Source organism: Lagenorhynchus albirostris, chromosome 3 (genome assembly GCF_949774975.1).
Source record: "Lagenorhynchus albirostris chromosome 3, mLagAlb1.1, whole genome shotgun sequence".
Lineage (NCBI taxonomy): Eukaryota > Metazoa > Chordata > Mammalia > Artiodactyla > Delphinidae > Lagenorhynchus > Lagenorhynchus albirostris.
Window position 1 is genome coordinate 114,801,553 of NC_083097.1, and position 19,283 is coordinate 114,820,835.

Here is a 19,283-nt window from a genome sequence, read left to right on the forward strand (position 1 = left end):
ATTCACTATCATTGAACTAACTATATAATTTTTACCTTCTATGCCTCCATTCACAGCACTGTATGCCCCAGCTGTTTTGAGCACAGTGCTGTTTACCATGCTTGCTCTCATTGTCTCCTCTGGGCCTCTGCTCATGTCATTCCCTGACTCCCCAGGAATTCCCTCTGCTCTCTTCGCTGACATTCTGTTCTCCCTGTCAGAGCAATCTTCCTTGTCCTCTCAATACCGACCTCACTGTGAACTGTAGCAGAGTCATGTGTGTACCATCTTGCCCATCTCTGCATACCCACAGCTCTAACCATAGCATTTCACACAGAAAAGGTCCTATAAGCTGTGGGGTTAGTGGGGCTTAAGAACTCTGTCCAAGAACTTATCTGTAAACTACTAATATGTCCCCCAATGAACTTAACTGTGGTTTTTTTCATCTTTTATCTCTTGATTATGATGTTGGTTATGTGCATTAAAGTGTTAATATCATTAATGCAATAAATGTTAATAATATTTTTTAAAGATTTTTTTTTCCAAGTTCAAGTGTGATGCCTTCCAGCTTTTTCACCAGCAGGCAGAAACCATAAGTAGTGACAAGGTGAAAAAAAATAATCATAGTATTTGCCTCTACATTTCTTTAGGGCAGCAGTCCCTAAAGTCAAGCATTCCCTATTTCCTTTACCTTGATCAAAAATTGACAAGACAGAATATTATTTTTATGAACTTTTAAACTTTTAAATTATGCTCAGAGTTACCACAATGCTCTCGAAAAACTCAAACTAAAGAAACCTGAAACAGATGAAGACAAGAAAAGGTAAGATGAATTTTCTTCAATTTTTAACTTACCATTTTAAAGCTCTGTATTATATTAGAAACTTACAGTGAGAGTAAGGTTTTGATTGCAAAACAACCACCATTCAATGTGCTGATTCTAAGTAAACTGTCAAAACATCCAGTAGCACCTCATAATTTCTGAGAGTATCATGAAACTCTAAGCTAATTTAAAATTAATATAAGGCATGCCATGCCACTCAGAAAAAGGTTTAACATAAAGCTGCACAGGATAGTAAAGTCCCTTTAAAAAAGTAGGAAATAATTTTAGTCTACATTAAGTGCATACTTTTAGCTATCAAAGTAAAACAATTTTTAAACAAAATATTTAAGAATGTATTTACATTTATTGCATAATTTTAGTGTCAAAATCTGGCAGTGGGACATAATAGAAACATGTTTTTATAGCTAGAGATATGATATAGAGAACTTATTAATGACCACATTTTCCAAATAATTAGTGTTATTAGAAAGAACAGAAATTAATTCAGATCCTTAATACAGATCTGGTTATATTTTATACTGTCATTTTCCTTCTTACTGTCATATACCTCTGATTTTTATTTTATATTCTCAGTAGGAAAAGCAGAGATTTGGCTGAACAAGCCAGAAGAGAAGGCTTTGATGAAAAAGTAAGATTTGAATTTTCTCGTAAAGAAGTGATAGCTTTATTAGAAAAAGTTCTGATTTAAGAACTGAATGATTTGCTTTTTTCAGAGCAGTAGTTGCCACCTCCAAATTTCTCCCAGAATCTAGATCCTTTCTTATTTCGGACAAATTGTTTGGATTCCAGATGCTCTGTCTCTCTTATTGGTGCTCTTAGCCAGATACCCTTGTCCTACAGCTGTACCTTCACTGTGGGATTAGCACACAGGGTTTAGTGAGTATACTCTATTGAGATGATTATATAATTGTTCTCTTGTAATCATTAATGTGCTGAATCACTTAAATGATTTTTCTTATATTTCAAAACTGTAACATATATTCAAATGACTAAACATATATGTTTAATAAATAATTATGAAGCAAACCTCCACATACCACTACCACCCAAGTGAAAAAATAGAACATTGCTCTACTTCTGGATGCCTCCCACCCCCCAATATATTGAGAAAGAGGACAGCAGGGTCAAGAGATTGGAATAAGCAAACAAGTATGTATAATGGAGTGAGGTTTCTCATTATCAGACAATGGAATTGCAAAAATGGAAAGGCTGAAGGTTAAAATGAACCTTGTGGTGTTGGATTAGAATTGCAACTGTGTGTGTGTGTGTGCGCGCGCGAATGTATCTTCTAACTCTGTCCACTGAGAAAGCTAGAGTGACATCCTAGTAGCAATGACACAACGAGCGTCCAGATCTTGGTTTCCAAATACCATTCTCCTCTAAAAGGAACCCGGGCTCCTTGGAAATACAGTTAATTCCAGGACTGGAAAGTATAGGTGCTTCATACTGTACTCCATATAGAATGATGGAGATCTGTTAAAAGGACACAAAAGTCAGCTTGAGTGGGGATCCCGCTGGCCAAGTGTGGGATTTTAAGCACTTATTTAAGCACTTAATGAATATTAATTTAAACCCACGGAATAAAATAGGATTCCATGAGTCCACACTGATCTAAACATATACATGAATGAAAGTCTGAGGAAGAATATAACATTTCCATACCTCTCCACAAAATACTTACTAATTACAAAAAGAAAAAGAATAACATTACGGTGAAAAAGTCTAGAAAACAGAACCTTAATCAGTACTGGAACAAGCTGAAATTATATGCCACCTGACAAGACACTAAGAGAACACAGGATCCCTTCTGTAAAATTTCTGCCGAAGATGCATAACGCAACGAACCATCACACAATAAGAAACTGAGGGACATTCTATGAAATACTGGCCTATAGACTTCAGAAGTTTCAAGGTCATGAAAGTCAAGGTAAAGCTGAGGAACTACACCAGACTGAGATTAAAAGATGGGTAAATACAATGCATAATCATGGACTGGATCTTTTTACAATAAAGGGCATCATTGGGACACTGGTAAATTTGAATAGGGGACTGAGGATTTAGATGGTAATAATCTATCAATATTAATTTTCTGATTCTGATGATTATACTGTGCTTATATAAAGGAGAATGTCCTTGTATGCAGGAAATACACACTGAAGTATTCAGGGACAATAAGGCATTCATGTTGGCAACTTCAAATACTTCAGAGGATAAAAACTATTTGTATTGTTCTTATAACTTTTCTGTAAGTTTGAGATTCTTTTAAAAAACAAAACTATAATTCAATAAACCATTTCTGAAATAAAAGACAATGTATATTGAAAGACATACTATGTACCTGGGAAAAATTACCTAAAATGAACATGAGACTTATCCAAGCAAAATTTGGATTTACTTACAAGGAAAAGAGAATTAGGTTAGCATAACACCATTCAACACCATAAATCAACAGAACAACACCTACAATATAGCAAGGAAAGAAAATGTAAGCCAAGGCTTTTTTATATGCAGCAAAGCTGTGTTTCAAGTATAAAGGCTCTAACAGTTTTGAACATGTAAGAACTTGGGGAATCCCACTGTATTCCTGAGGATTCCATGTGAGGATCATCTTCAGCCAAACAAGAGATGACTGAGAAATTTTAGAAAAAAGAAGGAAGAGAGAAGGTATAAAGTAAAAAAAGCTGACTGATTATTTCATATGTAATAGCTAAAAAGTTGAAGAATTATCATTTAGAGTTAATAGCCCAAAAGAAGAAACTTTAGCATATTTAAGAGCACAGTAGTAAATTTAAAAGATATTGTTTTATTAATTTTAAAACACATTTTTCCACATTTTAATATCTCTGAAATCAAGATGTGCCTTATATTTGACAATGTGCCATATTTTAACTGGTGGCATTTTTTTCCCTAAGTGGTACATAAAATAATGGTGTAATGGTCTTACGATAGACTCCATCTCTCAGATACAACAAAATACAGTAATATGATTAAATATACTTGGGTAGTAGAGGGAAAAGAAATGAGGAGGAAGAAATTATAACCTAATTTTTTTGTTGAACTTGTTTGGTTCTTGTTGAGGGAACCAAAACGAGAAAGAGATGATGGAGGATGTATAAAAAGATACGTGAATAAAAACAGACCACTAAAACAAAAATACATACATTCTTAAAGGGAAGCAGTACCAAATCAAAAAAGAAAACTGATAATATGCCACATGGTAGAAGACTGTAAATATACCTTAAAACAATATAACTGTGACCAGATATATCTGACATATCAGTAAAGACAAATAAGCTTAATTTACTTAAAAAGAAAAAGAAAATATTTTCAGATTGAATCACAGAGTAACACCCAATTCTACGATATAGCCTAAAATATATACCTAAAACAAAGTGATTTAGAAAAGTATAAAAGCATGAGCCAAGGTATAAAAGGCAAGGAAAAGTTATCAGAGGACACAATATAAGTCAAGGTAGAATTCTAGAAAAAAGTTCTAAATGAGATGAAGGGCACTTTATAAGGCTAAGATCAATTTTAATAGTTATGATTATCTATGCAACAAATAATATGGCATAAACTTCCATAAAGTAAAGACTACTAGACTTATAAAAGGAAAAACATACAAGAATACACTAAAGAACAGATCAAGAAAAATGAAAGGATTAAAAATATATATATAATGAATGAAGTGATCTTACAATTATGTATTAAACTCTGTACTCCCAGAAGATACACCTGTTTTTCAAAACCCCTTCATGAAAATAGATATATTGGGCCAAAAAGAAAACCTCAATAAACTGAAAATAAAATTTATCAAAACTGAGCCCAAAAGAGATTTTTAAAAGCTTAAACAAATCCATTCTGTAGAAGAAATGAAGCCATCAAAGAGCTACCTCTGAAATAAATCAGGCCCAGATGGTTTCATATGGAAATTTTACTAGATTTTTAAAGAATAAATAATTTCAAGCTATTTGAGCTGTTCCAGAGCAAAGAGAAAATTGAAAATTTCCAAATTATTTTTATAAAATAATTTTAGAATTACTATATAGTGATTCTAAAACCTAGTAAAGATTGTATCCTCCTCAATAAAAATAAAAAAAAAACAGAAAAAGAAAATATCACTTATAGGGACTTTCCTGGTGGCACAGTGGTTAAGAATCCACCTGCCAATGGAAGGGACACGGGTTCAATCCCTGGTCCGGGAAGATCCCACATGCTGTGGAGCAATGAAGCCTGTGTGCCACAACTACTGAAGCCAGCGTGCCTGGAGCATGTGCTCCGCAACAAGAGAAGCCACCGCAATGAGAAGCCCGCGCACCACAACAAAGAGCAGTCCCCGCTCACTGCAACTCGAGAAAACCCACGTGCAGCAATGAAGACCCAATGCAGCCAAAATTTAATTAATTAATTTTAAAAAACAAAATATCACTTATAAATCTTGAAGCAAAAATCCTAAATATTAGCAAACAGAATCCAACAGAACACAATACCATGATTCAGATAGGGCTTATTCAAAGAATGAGAAGATGATTCAAAACTGTATAATCAACTAATTACCATAATCCGTTCTATTTATAGATCAAAAAAAGGAAAACTATTATTTTCCATAGATGCTGGGTATTTGATAAGATTCAACATCCAACTTTGAGGGGGAAAACAAAACAGGAATCAATGGACTCCTCCTTGACATGATAAAAACACATTTATCTCACCCCAAAGCTAGCACCTGATCTAATAGGGAAACATTGGACATGTCAAGGACAAGACAAGGATGTATTGGAGAGATCAGACAAAAGAATTAAGCAAGAGGGCTTCCCTGGTGGCGCAGTGGTTGAGAGTCCACCTGCTGATGCAGGGGACACAGGTTCGTGCCCCGGTCCGGGAAGATCCCACATGCCGCGGAGCGGCTAGGCCCGTGAGCCATGGCTGCAGAGCCTGCGCGTCCCGAGCCTGTGCTCCGCAACGGGAGAGGCCACAACAGTGAGAGGCCCATGTACCGCAAAAAAAAAAAAAAAAAAAAAAAAGAATTAAGCAAGAGAAATACATGAGAAGTACAAAAGTAGAAAAGGAAGAGGTAAAAACTACCTCTGTTTGAGATATGATTCTCTTTCTCAGGTATACAATGAACTGAAAAATTATGACAAAAAGAGATTAAGTAGTAGGAAAAAATAATTTACATAGTCATGTCATACATGCAAACATCAACCAGCTCATTAAAAATTATAATAGAAGAAACTACAATAGCAACAAAATAGAAAATGCCCAGGGACTAATTTTTAAATGTTTAAAACCAAGATATGGAAAAATTTAAAACATTCCTTAAAGGCAAACATACATCTGACCAAATGACATACTTATTACATGTATGAGGACCTAGTCAGGAAAATGGAAACCATACTATACATTTCAAACAGAGAAATTTTATTACAGGGAATTGGTTACACAGATATTGGAAAATAGAAAAAGTAAAAACACTGAAGCAACTCATAAGTAATAACTGTAGGAGGATGCTACCACTCCCATGGCTAAGGTTACAAAAGGTGGGTTTATTGGAACCTAAGACACTTAAGTGGCCTGAAGCTGCTGCTCAGACCTCTGAGGTCACCCTCATCCCACCCCTGCTGCTCCTGATACTTCTGAGGGAGTATGATGAAGCTGGTGCTGGGTATGCCAAAAGAAACTGGACAACTGCAGCCTGGAGCCAACTACCATTCTATCAGCAATGCTGATAGAAAGAAAACAAGAAGAACCTTCTCCCCTCCATCGTCCAGTGAGGCAGAACCCAACAAATCTGGTAGCAAGACAGTCTAGGGAATGAGGTTTGCAAAGCCTGAGATCCAGCATAAAGAGCATAAAAGAGCATAAGCGTTTAGGAGGGCAAATTTTGAGTTGAGAGATATTAGCTAAACGGTCAGCTGAATTCACCCGCTTTGGCTATTTAGTACACATCTGTACTTCCATAAAATGACAATAACTATTTCTAGCTTCCATCTAATAAGACAGAACTATCCTCTATGAAAATGGAGGCCCTCTTATTCTCTCCCCAAAAGTGGAGAAGCAAAGTCCCAAGAGTAATTGTATCCATCTCTGGGTGACGTTAAGACCTTTTCTACTCGAATCACAATTCCTTAAGAATTTAATGTTTAAACTACAGAGTTTTAGACATGGAAGTATTAAGAGGCACCCCTCAGAGAATTCCCTGGGTTCCAAACAGAGCCCTCTCTGAACCCATTTTGTAGCAGCACCAATTTCCCCTTGGTAATTGGGATCAGTCACCTCAATCACTTCTTAGCCTGCTGGTTCGGTAGCCTGAGGAATCCCAAATAGCCAGGCGTGGTCTCAAACTTTAAGTCAATTGTTGTGTCCCTTGGTGGAGGCACGCTGTCTATAAGGGTCTGTTTCTTTGGACCTTCTCTGCTACCAACCAGTCATCAGTTAGGGGCCAGTCAGAAAAACAGAAACACACGAGGTAGCTCAAAAAGAGGGGGTTTACTTCACAGAATTCATTTCTGAGGCATGAGAGGTCTGTAAGAAACATTGCAGAACACTGAATTAATCCAGAAACAATTATAAGCAGCAGCTACCACCTGCAGGGAAGAGGTGGGTTGACTAGAACCTAGGAGCTTGAGCAAATGCCCCCACATAGTTGCTGCTCTATGAGGAAAGGTATTACTTTCCTGTGAATGTCAAGGAAGGCTTCATAGAAAAAGCGATGGTTGAGATGGGTTTTTTGAAGGATGCATCGTTTACCAGGCAGTCTATTCAATGCATATTACTAATGCATCCACATTTTAATAGACCTGGTCATTTAGAAATATTTGTGGGGCCCACCACTTTTTTAACATCACATTATAAGTACTGGTAAATATGTCAAAACATAGGTGCTGTAATGTGGCTGAAATAAAACTAGAAAGATTGAAAACCACCCTTTCCTACTTCGGATATGTTGGTTTAAAGACAAACACTTTCTGATATATAGCACAGCTCCTCTGGCCAGAACAGCATCCATTTATCAGGTAAACAATGTATGAACTTGGGCATCACCATTCTCTCTGAGGAAGGTAATCAGAACCCTTATACAGGGATCCACTTTGCTACTTAACATTACTGTTGGAGCAGGGCAATAGCATACCGATTTACTGAAAAGTCTTTGCATCGTATCTGGGTGCACTGTCTCTTCTTTCCCTCTTTTTCTAGGGCTGTTTCTATTTTCCATAACATAACAGAGCATTTTTTCTAAAGTTGGGAAAAAGGTATTTGGACACTAAAAGGAAAATGGGTGGGTAGTGAGCACAAAGCACAGAAAGGGCTCTTTAGGATCAGAGAAGGATACAGCAAGAATCTTCTGGTATGAGGAGCTTATTCTGGGGTATGTGGACAGATTGGAGTACACAGTAATTATGAAGAGGAGATTGGGAATTGTTAGGAGTCTGGCTGAGAAGCAGCTGGGAGGGCAAATAATACCCACAAACGTACTTTGATGTACACTTGCTTCATTATAGAACAGAGGTACAGAAAAGAACATCCCAGCTTTGGCCAAGTGAAGAATGGAGAATATCAGCTGGAGATGCAGAGGGGAAGAGGCAGTGAAAAGGGAATAAGAAGATATTCATAATTTAAAAATCCCCTAACTCTGCTAAACAGTTTTAACACCAAGTTCTCTGAGGTGACTCTGCTAATGCATAGACCCAAAAATCAGGCAGGGCAAAAAGCCAGTGGGGCTCAAAATCACAGCCCTGGAGAGTAAAGTTTAAGATTCTCAACCCTGTGATGCTTGTGTGCCATGGGCCTGCAACAGAGAAAAATTTAAAGATTGCAGCTTATGCTTTTTCCTCTAACTTTACAGGAGATTCAAAGTGCAGAGCAGATGAAAAAATGGAAAGAGAGGCTTGAGAAAAAGTATTATTCTACAGAAATTCAAGATGACTACCAGCCTGTCACTCAACAAGAATTTCGAGAGTAAGCATTTGTTCTAACCAAGGTGCTATGGGATATCGTGATATGGGGACTGGGGACATTCCACAATTTTCCTGAACCCAGAATCTCATTCTGTTAAGATGCCACTTTTTTTCCCCAATTTTTTACCCAACTTTAAAATGACACAGAAAGCACAAAACTCCATTTGTTTAAATGCAAGGTGAGAGCAAGACCAACTGCTTTTGTCCTTACATCTCTAAATAATAGACTGCCATTTATACTTGACACGCATAGCAGATACTGTGCTCCACACAGCTTTAGAATATTAGATCCATAACTGGCCATACTAGGCATATTTTGGGAGCTTAAAATACTATCTTCCCACTCAAAGTATTTCACAATAGGTGTTAATAACCTGCTGTCTCTTTATGTACAAAAATGTTACTGACTCATTCTCTACTTCCTTCTAAATTATCCTCTAGCCTCTTTTTATATGCTGTGGAGCTGGAGAAAGAATTACACTACGTCAGTTTAAAACTAAACCGAGTGATGAGAAAGGTTTCAGCTCTACAATATTGAGGCAAGTGGAGGTGAGAATCTGTGATACAATCATGGAACATTTCTAACGATTTATTCCTGTACTGAATTATTTCCTAAATTTGTCCCCATTTGGGGTACATTTTAAAAGCACAAAACTAGCTGCCATCAAACTATCATCAGGGTCAATGATAATCATCAAATGATTTCTAGGAATGGGACCCAATATATAATCCATGTGTATTACAACATGCCTCCACAGTATACACACACAGGTACACATGAAGACTTTTATAATGAGATTTATTATTAAATTCTAGGAATGTGAACGGAAAGTATAAAATAATATTGCTTTTAGTTCTTAGGGCAGGTCTCTAATTAATAGTTCAATAAGTCAGTAAAGATAGTTTTCTCAATGCTACACAGAGTGTTAGAACTGTTGGTATTCTCATCATGTGCCATGTTCTAATTTCTCTAGCCAAAGGTAAATTAATAAATGCTTAGGATTCTAGAAAACCATTATATAAGACCCCAAGTAAAATAATCTCACCTCCACTCTTCCCAGTTGGAAGTCTCCTGGAAAAAGGCAAAGTGTAGAAGAACAAACTTCCCAACCACCTACAGAAATTTCACTAATATCTTCAAACTAGAAATTCATCTAGACAGTTTCTAAAGTAACACATTTGAAGTTTCCCAAAAGTGCTTCCTCGACTACTTTAAAAGTAAACTATCCTTTAAAACATAAAATAAAAGAGCCAGGTAGGAGTATCAAGGTTATAAGAAGTTATGTTTGAAAAGTGTAAATGAGGGTGTTGCAAAAGCCCTGTATGGATGGCTGGCATTTTGGAAATTGGAAGGAAACTCTTCTAATATAGGTTACATAAGCCCTCCTAGAAGAGCCATATGTTATACGTTCTCTTAGCCCAAGTAACATCATTTGACCATAGACTTCCACATTGTGCTCAACAGTCCCTGGACTGTAAAACTCAAATAAAGGAATTGTTAAATATACCCACCTTCCTTAAGCCAAGCTCTTCTCTTAGAGACTGCATGTCAAGTTTTCTTAATAAGATAATTCACTGCAACAAGAAATGCTGACTATTCTCTCTGCATCTTCTCCCTAGATTTCCAAAGAGAATCAACAACATGGCCTTTCCTTGTCTTACCACTCCCTAGAGCTGTAGACAGTCACGTGGTTTAGTAACCTTGCTGTCTCCCCACATGGTCCCTGGTTGGGGTAATTCAAACAAAGCCTGAGAACATTAAGGCAAGGGAACACTTGAGGGTTTTATTTCTTCTTTTTAAACATCTAGTGAAAAAAACAAAAAACATTTACAATGACTTAGAACATTAAAGTTCTTTTATTACAAAAGTCTATACAATGAAGTGCCAAACACAGCAATGCAATTATACTTGTAGTCGTATATATCTATATACTGTTTGTATATAGATATACAGTTTTTACTTGTACCAAAGTAAAATTATCACAAACTGCCTAATTCTACCACTTACTACTGAACTATGACACACAATACTGTCACATAGCATAAGTGCTGCCATGCCACTTTTTATCTACTCTACTCACAGCCAAACATTAACAGTGAATAACCAACATCATGAAGCAGCTGTTAATTCTAAAATGAAACCAGTCAGGCCACTGACTTATAAAAATATGGTACTCATATAGATTTAGCATTATAAAGAAGGAATATATTATTTAAAACATTTAAATAGTGCATATGGACATTTTTGCATGTGGTATATAAAATAAAACATTCATATAAAACAATATACAGTGCACATTAAATAAGATGTTTGGATATACTCCTGTTGGAGACTGAAAGAAATTAACTAAATGTACACTGCATGATGAATTCAAATCAAAATAACATCTTTTGGTGTTCTCAATTTCACGTTTCTAGGTGTACATTATGAATAACCTAGCTGTATCAAAAGGAAACCACACGAAAAGGGCTGGATTTAGTGCTTTATTCCCCAATGACACGTTCACTACCAAGGAACATTCCCTCCCCCCAAAAAAGGCATTGCACACACAGGTGAAATGTGAAGTACTAGAAATGTGAAGTACTAGAAATGCTACTTATTATCAAGCTACTTCATGTGCTATGTAATAGTGCCAGAAGTCTGAGGTTCATGCTTCCCTCACCTTATTAAAGGATGCTGCAAAAGTCCATTTTTGTATGGAACAAATTATGAATATTAGCTAGTTAAGAAAACCATGCATGAGTCACTGCATGCAAAACATGGGCACAAAGTGAGACACTCATCAATCCAAAAAAGCACCAGGAAAAAAATGAACACTTAGATTAAGCCTGATCAGAATATGCTGTTAATGACTATCATATTGTTAGCACAAATAAAGTCACCATTCTGTGAAAATAATTAGCAGAATTATACCAGGAAAGAACCTGAAGAAAAGCCATGCAAAGCCAGAGAAAAAAAGATATGCTTAGAGTGTATGACAAGGGGCATACCACAATACACCTATAACCAGCTGCTTTAAACAGCTTGTGATTGAGCAAAAGGTGATCCCTCTAGAGGATGTTTTCTTTATGGATTTCGCTGATTAAAAAAGAAAAAAAAAATGATGCAACCCCTTGCAGGTACATGTAAAAATGCAGTGGTATAGCCCTTGTTAAGAATAGATTTACTTCAGGCATAATGATTCTTTTGCCAATTTAAGCCCAGTTGATTGAACACACAAATCTGAGCACCATCAGAGTTCCTACATACTAACATGGCTATTTTCTCACATTATCTGGAGGTGGGTAGGGGGAAAAAATGCAGGATCTAATCCAGACAAATCACATCATCACCAACTGATAAACTGTAACTGAGGAAACAAACAGTAACTTAAGTCCCAAAGGCAGCATGTGATATTAATTCAGTTCTGTGTGTGATGTGTGCTGTGTGTTTTCACTATACTAATAAGCAAGGTCACTTTTTGGTCTACCCGCTGTTATCTTCATCCAGGAGCTGTGTGACCACTGAATTGCAAAATTCTCCTAACATACTACCTGTGAGAAAGTGTCACTTTGGGAATTTAACAGAAATATGTTCCACAGTAGGACTTGAAATTTCAGTTGATTTTGGTTTTCTAAGAAAACAGAGAACATAGTTGCATATGTGCACATTTATAGGCTTTTCTTTCAAATTTTCAGTCATTCTGTAAGAAAAAGGCAACTGAAGAAGAATTCAATGTGAAGATTTTCCTCTCAATTTTCTTGAGTAATGAAAAAATAATAAAGTTGGTAATAACAAAAAGCTTCTATCTCCAAAGTTCTTAAAGTTGAAAAGATAAAATATTAGTCTTCTACTAACACGATGTATCTGTAGTACAAAACAATGAAGAAAAGTGGATGTTTGCTAAAGGTAGAGGGGCAGTCTGTGGTTAACATGGAACATCGCACTCCCTAGACAGGGTCTACTTACCCTCCCATCATTTCTCTAGTGGCACCACCAGCAAGTACAAAATGAGACTCTGTGAGTGCCTGACAAAATGAACTTAAGTACCAGCCAAGTACACATGATGATAGCTTCAGGGAATACAACTGATTTTATGATGTTTTCAAGGACCATATTTTATATGGATTTTGAAGAATCTTGTTTGCTGATAAGAACTTCAAGAAGCCTAAGCTTGGCTTTAATTTTCTTGTACTCCCTGTACTCCTCAAGCACTGGAACACGATCCTCTTTCTGGGCATTCCTAGGGGAGAAAATAAAACCTAGAGATCATCTGGAAAATAAAGTCCCAGAAGTTGTCGTAATGAGAGACAGAATATTACCCAATACAAACTCAAATAAAAAACTGTTCTGCAAGAAAAAAGAAGATTATTGGACTAATTCCCTTCATCCCAATGGAATATTCCTAGAACACTTCTAATTTTGATGTATTTCTCTATTGACAGATTAATTGATGATATTAGTATCAATGATGACTGCAGGTAACTACAGATAATCAAATATTTTAATAAAACATGAGCTACTAGACTCTGTCAGGTCTGTGAGTGTATACTAAGTGCTAGAGGCTACGCTGAGTCATTTCATACATTCCATACATTACTTAACTCTGGCTTCAGTGAATTAAGATGTAAAAGTATAACATCTTAGTGGTAGCGAAAAAATCATTTTTCTCACTTTATATTACTGACCCAAAGCAATTCAGTTTAATAACCAGGTAAAGCATCAAACTACCCTAACTACAAGCAAAGTTTTTTTCCAATAAGACAAAGAATTAGAAGGTACTTGGAAAACACACTTGAGATTTTTTTAACCATATATGCCAACCTACGTAGAAGACTCTCAAACACAGTAGTCCCCCTCCTTATCCGTGGGGATACATTCCAAGACCCCAGTGGATGCCTGAAACCAAACCCTATATATACTATACATACATACCTATGATAAAGTTTAATTTATAAATTAGACACAGTAAGAGATTAACAATAACTAATAATAAAATAGAATAATTATAACAATACTCTGTAATAAAAGTTATGTGAATGCGGGCTCTCTCAAAACATCTTACAGTACAAGTTTAAAGCCTTTTCCATACTAACTAAGCACTTATCATGCACTGTGGCCATAACTTCTGCAGTTTGAGGTATGACAGCAAAACTAGTAGGAATTTCCTTTTCCTTCTTCAAAATTTCATGGATAGATTCGTTATTATAGATCGGAGCACCTCAGCACATGATTTTTTTCGTAGCCTCACTGAGTAAAGAACTTTCCCCTTTTCACCTGAAGTACTCTGTGGCTTCTCTTTGGCATATCTGAATTGCTAGCATCACTACTCTTGCGCTTTGGGGCATTAACTAAAGTAAGGGTTACTTGAGCACAAGCACTGAGATACTGTGACAACGGATCTGACAAACAAGATGGATACTAACTGACTAAAGGGCAGGATATGCTGGACAAAGGGATGCTTCACGTCCTGGGTGGGCCAGCACGAGATTTCATCACACTACTCAGGACAGTGCACAGTTTAAACTTTATGCATTGTTTATTTCTAGAACTTTCCATTTAATATTTCTGGACCGCAATTAACCATAGAGTAATTGAAACTGCAAAGAGAAACTGAAGAGGGGGGACTACTATAGAGCTATTGGCTTGGTAAGACCGTCTGGTAACATGGAAAAACTTTTCTGAGGCCTGAGATAAATAATCCTCATTTCTGGCCACAATCTGAATTAGAATGTATTTTTCTTACTTTTAAAAGAGTCCCACTGGGTCAACTGTGTATTACCCAGTTAGATAAAGGCACTTGCCATATTGTATTATAGGGGAGCCACATGACTGCCACACTGATACACACCTTGGAAATACGTGCCCTAGAATGACCCAACATGCAGCCTAAGCAGCAATGGTCTCAGTATAAGAATCCAAACTAGTTAGGATACCACTCATATTTGGGACCCTTTCTAAAAGGAGATCTCGTTTCACAAACACTTCCAAAAGGATGAGGATACTGAATTAAGGAACATAAAATAACTGCCACTCAACCAAGCATTCTCTAGGACAATCCTGAAATATTTTGTCAGATGTTGTTTACTCCAGCTCTGACTTTTTCTTTCCATTAAGAGCAGGGCTGCACAGTATAAAGGAATGTTTTTTACCGTTATTTTCAATGCTAACATCCTTATACGCACAATTTATTTCTATTCTTACATATTTCTTTATTTCAACATATGGGCACTTGGGAGTTTAAGAAGAAAGAAGATTCAATTTTGTGATGCTCAACAAACCTTCCATTTTGTTGATAAAATGCTTCTTCAAATTCCCGTAACGTTTTACGTAGTTTCTTTTTTTCAGCTCTGGCTTTCCAAAGTTGTTCCAGTAATTCGGGCCTAAAATTGAAATGGGAAGAAAACATTTCAAAGGGCACTTTTGATTCATTATGTTCTTAACAGTGTTTCTAACCCTGGCTGCAAAATCAAGCCAGCTGGGGAGCTTTTAGAATATACCAATGTCTTAGGTTTCACCTTGGAGCGACTAAATCAGAATAGCTGCTGGTAGGGCTCTGCGTAAGTATTTAAAACAAAAACAAAAACAAAACAACTTCCCACGTGATCCTAAAGTGACGCCAGGGCTAACAACTAGAACCAAAGGCCACATCAGGTAAAGAAGCTCAAAGAGCACAAACTAACAGACGACTCTCAGCTGGTTCCAGCACTTTGTCATACAGCAAACGTAGGATTTTAGGTTTATTTATTTATTTATTTTTTGCGGTACGCGGACCTCTCACTGTTGTGGTCTCTCCCATTGCGGAGCACAGGCTCCGGATGCACAGGCTCAGCGGCCATGGCTCATGGGCCCAGCCGTTCTGCGTCACGTGGGACCTTCCCAGACTGGGGCACGAACCCGTGTCCCCTGCATCAGCAGGCGGACTCTCAACCACTGCGCCACCAGGGAAGCCCGTTTTTTTTAATTTTTAAAACACACTAATTTTCAATAAAGAAAATGTGAATCACAACATGTATTTGTAAAGCACACTTTTCAAAATGGGTGTATTTCTTTTCTTTACTCAATTATTTAACACTGAATTTCTTTGCATATAAATTTTATTACATGAATAGGCTAAAATCACAAACCAGGATACATACATAGAAGCTGCTCGAGTACTTGACAATCGGAGATCTAGAGCCAGTTTTTCTTGATTTTCTTCCATATCAGATTCTGAGTTTTCCAATGAAGACTGTGCCTGTACAGCAGTTTTCAAGATATCAGTTAACTCAGAGGACAGACTAACACCATCTTCTTCTTCTTCTTCCTAAAAATATATCCAAACAGAGAATCAAACATGCCATGATTTCAATTTTTCCTTTAGGAAAAAGATCAGAGAATAATTTCTCTTAAGGATTACCTTGATTTCTTCAAAAAAATGTGCAGTTTCTCCTTCTATGATTGGCTGTAACATCTGACCCCTTCGCTTGGTGGATGGAGATCCCTGTAACAATAAACATATAAGTGGGTTACATTTTAAGTATTTAAAATGTTCAATGAAGATTCACTTCACTATTACAGTTAAAATAAAGTTTAATAGATCTTAAAACTTTATTTTCAAAATTCTAACCATATGCTTTAAAATTTTTTAGGAATTCTTTACTAAATTTATTTTTGCTTTTTTCTTGTTATGTATCCATAAGAGTGACAAATGATAATTTATGTCTAGGTAATTCTAAGAGCTCATTCAATAAATGTTTTTAAAATTCTAAATAATAATGTGTGACATATTATTTATTTAATTGGGAGCATTTTTATTTTTAACCAAGCTGTCAACTTTTTTGGTCTGAGGACCCCTTTATACTCCTTTTTAAAAAATAACAGCTTCATTAAGATATAATTCATATACCATAGGTACTTCCCTGGTGGTTCAGTAGCTAAGACTCCATGCTCCCAATGCAGGGGGCCTGGGTTCGATCTCTGATCAGGGAACTAGATCCCACATGCCGCAACTAAGAGTTTGCATGCTGCAACTAAAGATCCTGCATGCCGCAACTAGAAGATCCCACATGCCACAACGTAGATCCCGCCCGTGTGCCACAACTAAGGACCAGCACTGCTAGCTAAATAAATAAATAAATAAATAAATATTTTTAAAAAGATATAATTCATATACCATAAAATTCACTCTTTTAAAGTGTACAATTTAGTGGTTTTTAGTATATGCACAAAGTTGTACAACCATCACCACTATGTGATTCTAGAACATTTCATCACCCCAAAAGGAAACCCTGTACTCATGAGCCCTCTCTCCCCAGCCCATGGCAAACAACAATCTACTTTCTGTCTCAATGGGCTGGTCTATTCTGGATATTTCATACAAATGGAATCATACAATATGTGGCCTCTTGTGTCTGGCTTTTTTCACTTAGCATAAATGTTTTTAAGGTTTATCCAGGTTGTAGTGTGTACCAGTACTTCATCCCTTTGCATGGCTGAATAATATTCCACTATACAGATATACCCCATTATGTTTATCTATCAGTTGGCTGAACATCTGGACTGTTTTTACACTTTGGCTATTATGAACAATGCTACTCTGAAGACCTGTCTACAAATTTTTGTGCGGACATGTTTTCAATTCTCTTGGGTATATACCTAGGAAGAGAACGGCTAGGTCATATGGTAACTCTATGTTTAAACTTTTGAGGAACTGCTAGCGCCATCTGTTGGAAAAACGATTCTTTCCTATTGTCTTGGCTTAATTTTTAGATTCCCAATTTCTCTTTACGACAGTCATATTTAGGCATCCATAAGATCTAGAAATGCTTCCTATAGACTCAGTTTTTAAAAACAAATGTGTGGAATTCTAAGATGGTTTTCATAAATAAATTCAAAGACTATTTATACTATTATGGAATTATGAAAATGTCAGTGACACACAAAAAATACCTTGTAATCAAAAGATAAAATCTGTATTAAACTATCTTATGTGTGAAAAGAATATAAACTATACAGGATTCACTGTTCAAAGAAAACTGATTATATCTAAATACTGTTAAGAGATGGCCAACTAAAAAAACAGCCAGTTAAAAAAGAATGTTTATATAAGGGCTAAATAAAAGGTGCTCAGAAGGCCACTGTGAACATTCTAATAATGAGTAGCCAGAGAGTCGAAGCCTAAAGGGAACCCTTATTTCAAGAGGCCATCAACATAAAAATGGCCTGCAAGCTTAAGCAAACCATAAGCTCCAGAGAATTAATTCCTAGGAGATGATGCAGAACGGGCACATGCTGTTTTCTATTTGAGCCTGAGAGACATCTAGAGCCATACTATCTAATGGTTAATTTGGAGACAGCACTTAATATGCACGTAAGCATTTGAGTTTTCATTTTTTCTCAAAAAAAATGCACATATATATGAATAAGTATTATTTTAATAGACTTTTTTGTTAAAAAAGATGAACTTGAAAAAAAAATCAGTTTACATTATTGTGCAATTAAGTGAACATCATCATGATGGCCATCACAAAAGTAATGTAGTTTCAAAGGCATGAATTTAAATGGAAAGAAATAGGCAAGGGTCTGAAATATGAGTTTTTAATTCTACAAGTAGGTAACCCTGGGTACATCACTCCTGAGTTTCAGGTTCATCATCTGTGAAATGAGGCTACCGTCCTCTCTACCTGTTGTGACTTAACTTGTCAGGACTTAATGACATAATCATAAGTAAAAATGCTTGTAAGAGTGCCTGGGAAGTAATAGTAGGCATTTATTATTAACTTCCTATTCTTTTAAAGCAGTAACCTCACCTTACATACACAATTCTTGTTACCTTGGCTGTGTATTTCTCTAATATACCACCATAAAAATAATTTTTTTTTAAAGAGTAGGTTTTGGTAAAATGAACTAGATAAATATTCGCATGTTTTACTTACAAGGACAGGAGTGATGCTAGCTCTTGTCAGGATCTGTTTTACAAGTCTGTATCTATCATAAAGAGGTTTAACAATGTGCCTTTCTTCCCTGGTTACCTGAAGCAAGAAAAATGGAAATCACCTAGTCATCAGAAATCTAAAATTTCTAAAACATTGAGTAATATGACTTTCCCTGCAATTTTTAAAAAGTAATTTTAAATAAGTAGGCAATCTCCCAAATGTAGGAAACAATGCTCTATGAAACAGCTCTGAAGATGTGGGCCACAAAAGTGATTCATGTTCTTGAAGACAGAAAATCAAATCTTTTCAGCAAGAGAGACATTACCGGCCTTCCATGTTGACTTTCATAATAAAGAAGACTTTTCTGGAGAGAAGTTTTCTCTTCTACCAAATGATCTTTTGTCATTTTCTAGAATAAAAACAAACAAACAAAAAAACCCCTTCCATTAGCAGCATCATTCCCTTCCCCAGCACAATGTAAATAATTTGGCTGAAAGGGCAGCCCATTACCACTCTTGCTTAGGTTAATAAGAACACATCTTTTGCTTATGGATTTGCAGGCAACATTTTTCAGTCTCTTGGAGAATCTGGTCTTCTAAAACTAG

The 19,283-nt window shown here is 36.3% G+C and overlaps 2 protein-coding genes across 7 annotated transcripts in view; one reads left to right on the forward strand and one right to left on the reverse strand.

The window, feature by feature from the left end:
- Positions 1-19,283, forward strand: part of PKD2L2 (polycystin 2 like 2, transient receptor potential cation channel) — a 59,898-nt gene that overhangs the window by 27,298 nt on the left and 13,317 nt on the right. For 3 of the 6 annotated variants that reach the window (XM_060143671.1, XM_060143674.1, XM_060143676.1), the window contains 5 exons: positions 738-802; positions 1,397-1,451; positions 8,670-8,782; positions 9,223-9,330; positions 12,460-13,276. In XM_060143671.1, coding sequence (XP_059999654.1) covers positions 738-802; positions 1,397-1,451; positions 8,670-8,782; positions 9,223-9,319 — 330 coding nt within the window. In that variant the 3' untranslated portion in view covers positions 9,320-9,330; positions 12,460-13,276. Of the gene's footprint in view, positions 1-737; positions 803-1,396; positions 1,452-8,669; positions 8,783-9,222; positions 9,331-12,459; positions 13,277-19,283 lie in introns of those variants that run through there. The other 3 variants (XM_060143672.1, XR_009539584.1, XM_060143673.1) reach the window with 3 other exon arrangements.
- The window catches only part of FAM13B (family with sequence similarity 13 member B), a 90,638-nt gene continuing 81,963 nt past the window's right edge, over positions 10,609-19,283 (reverse strand). Inside the window, exons 19-24 of the mRNA XM_060143668.1 lie at positions 19,004-19,087; positions 18,679-18,774; positions 16,161-16,244; positions 15,901-16,067; positions 15,043-15,144; positions 10,609-13,004 (exon numbers count right to left, since the gene is read on the reverse strand). Of these exons, the coding sequence (XP_059999651.1) occupies positions 12,881-13,004; positions 15,043-15,144; positions 15,901-16,067; positions 16,161-16,244; positions 18,679-18,774; positions 19,004-19,087 (657 nt within the window). The 3' untranslated portion in view covers positions 10,609-12,880. The remainder of the gene's footprint in view (positions 13,005-15,042; positions 15,145-15,900; positions 16,068-16,160; positions 16,245-18,678; positions 18,775-19,003; positions 19,088-19,283) is intronic.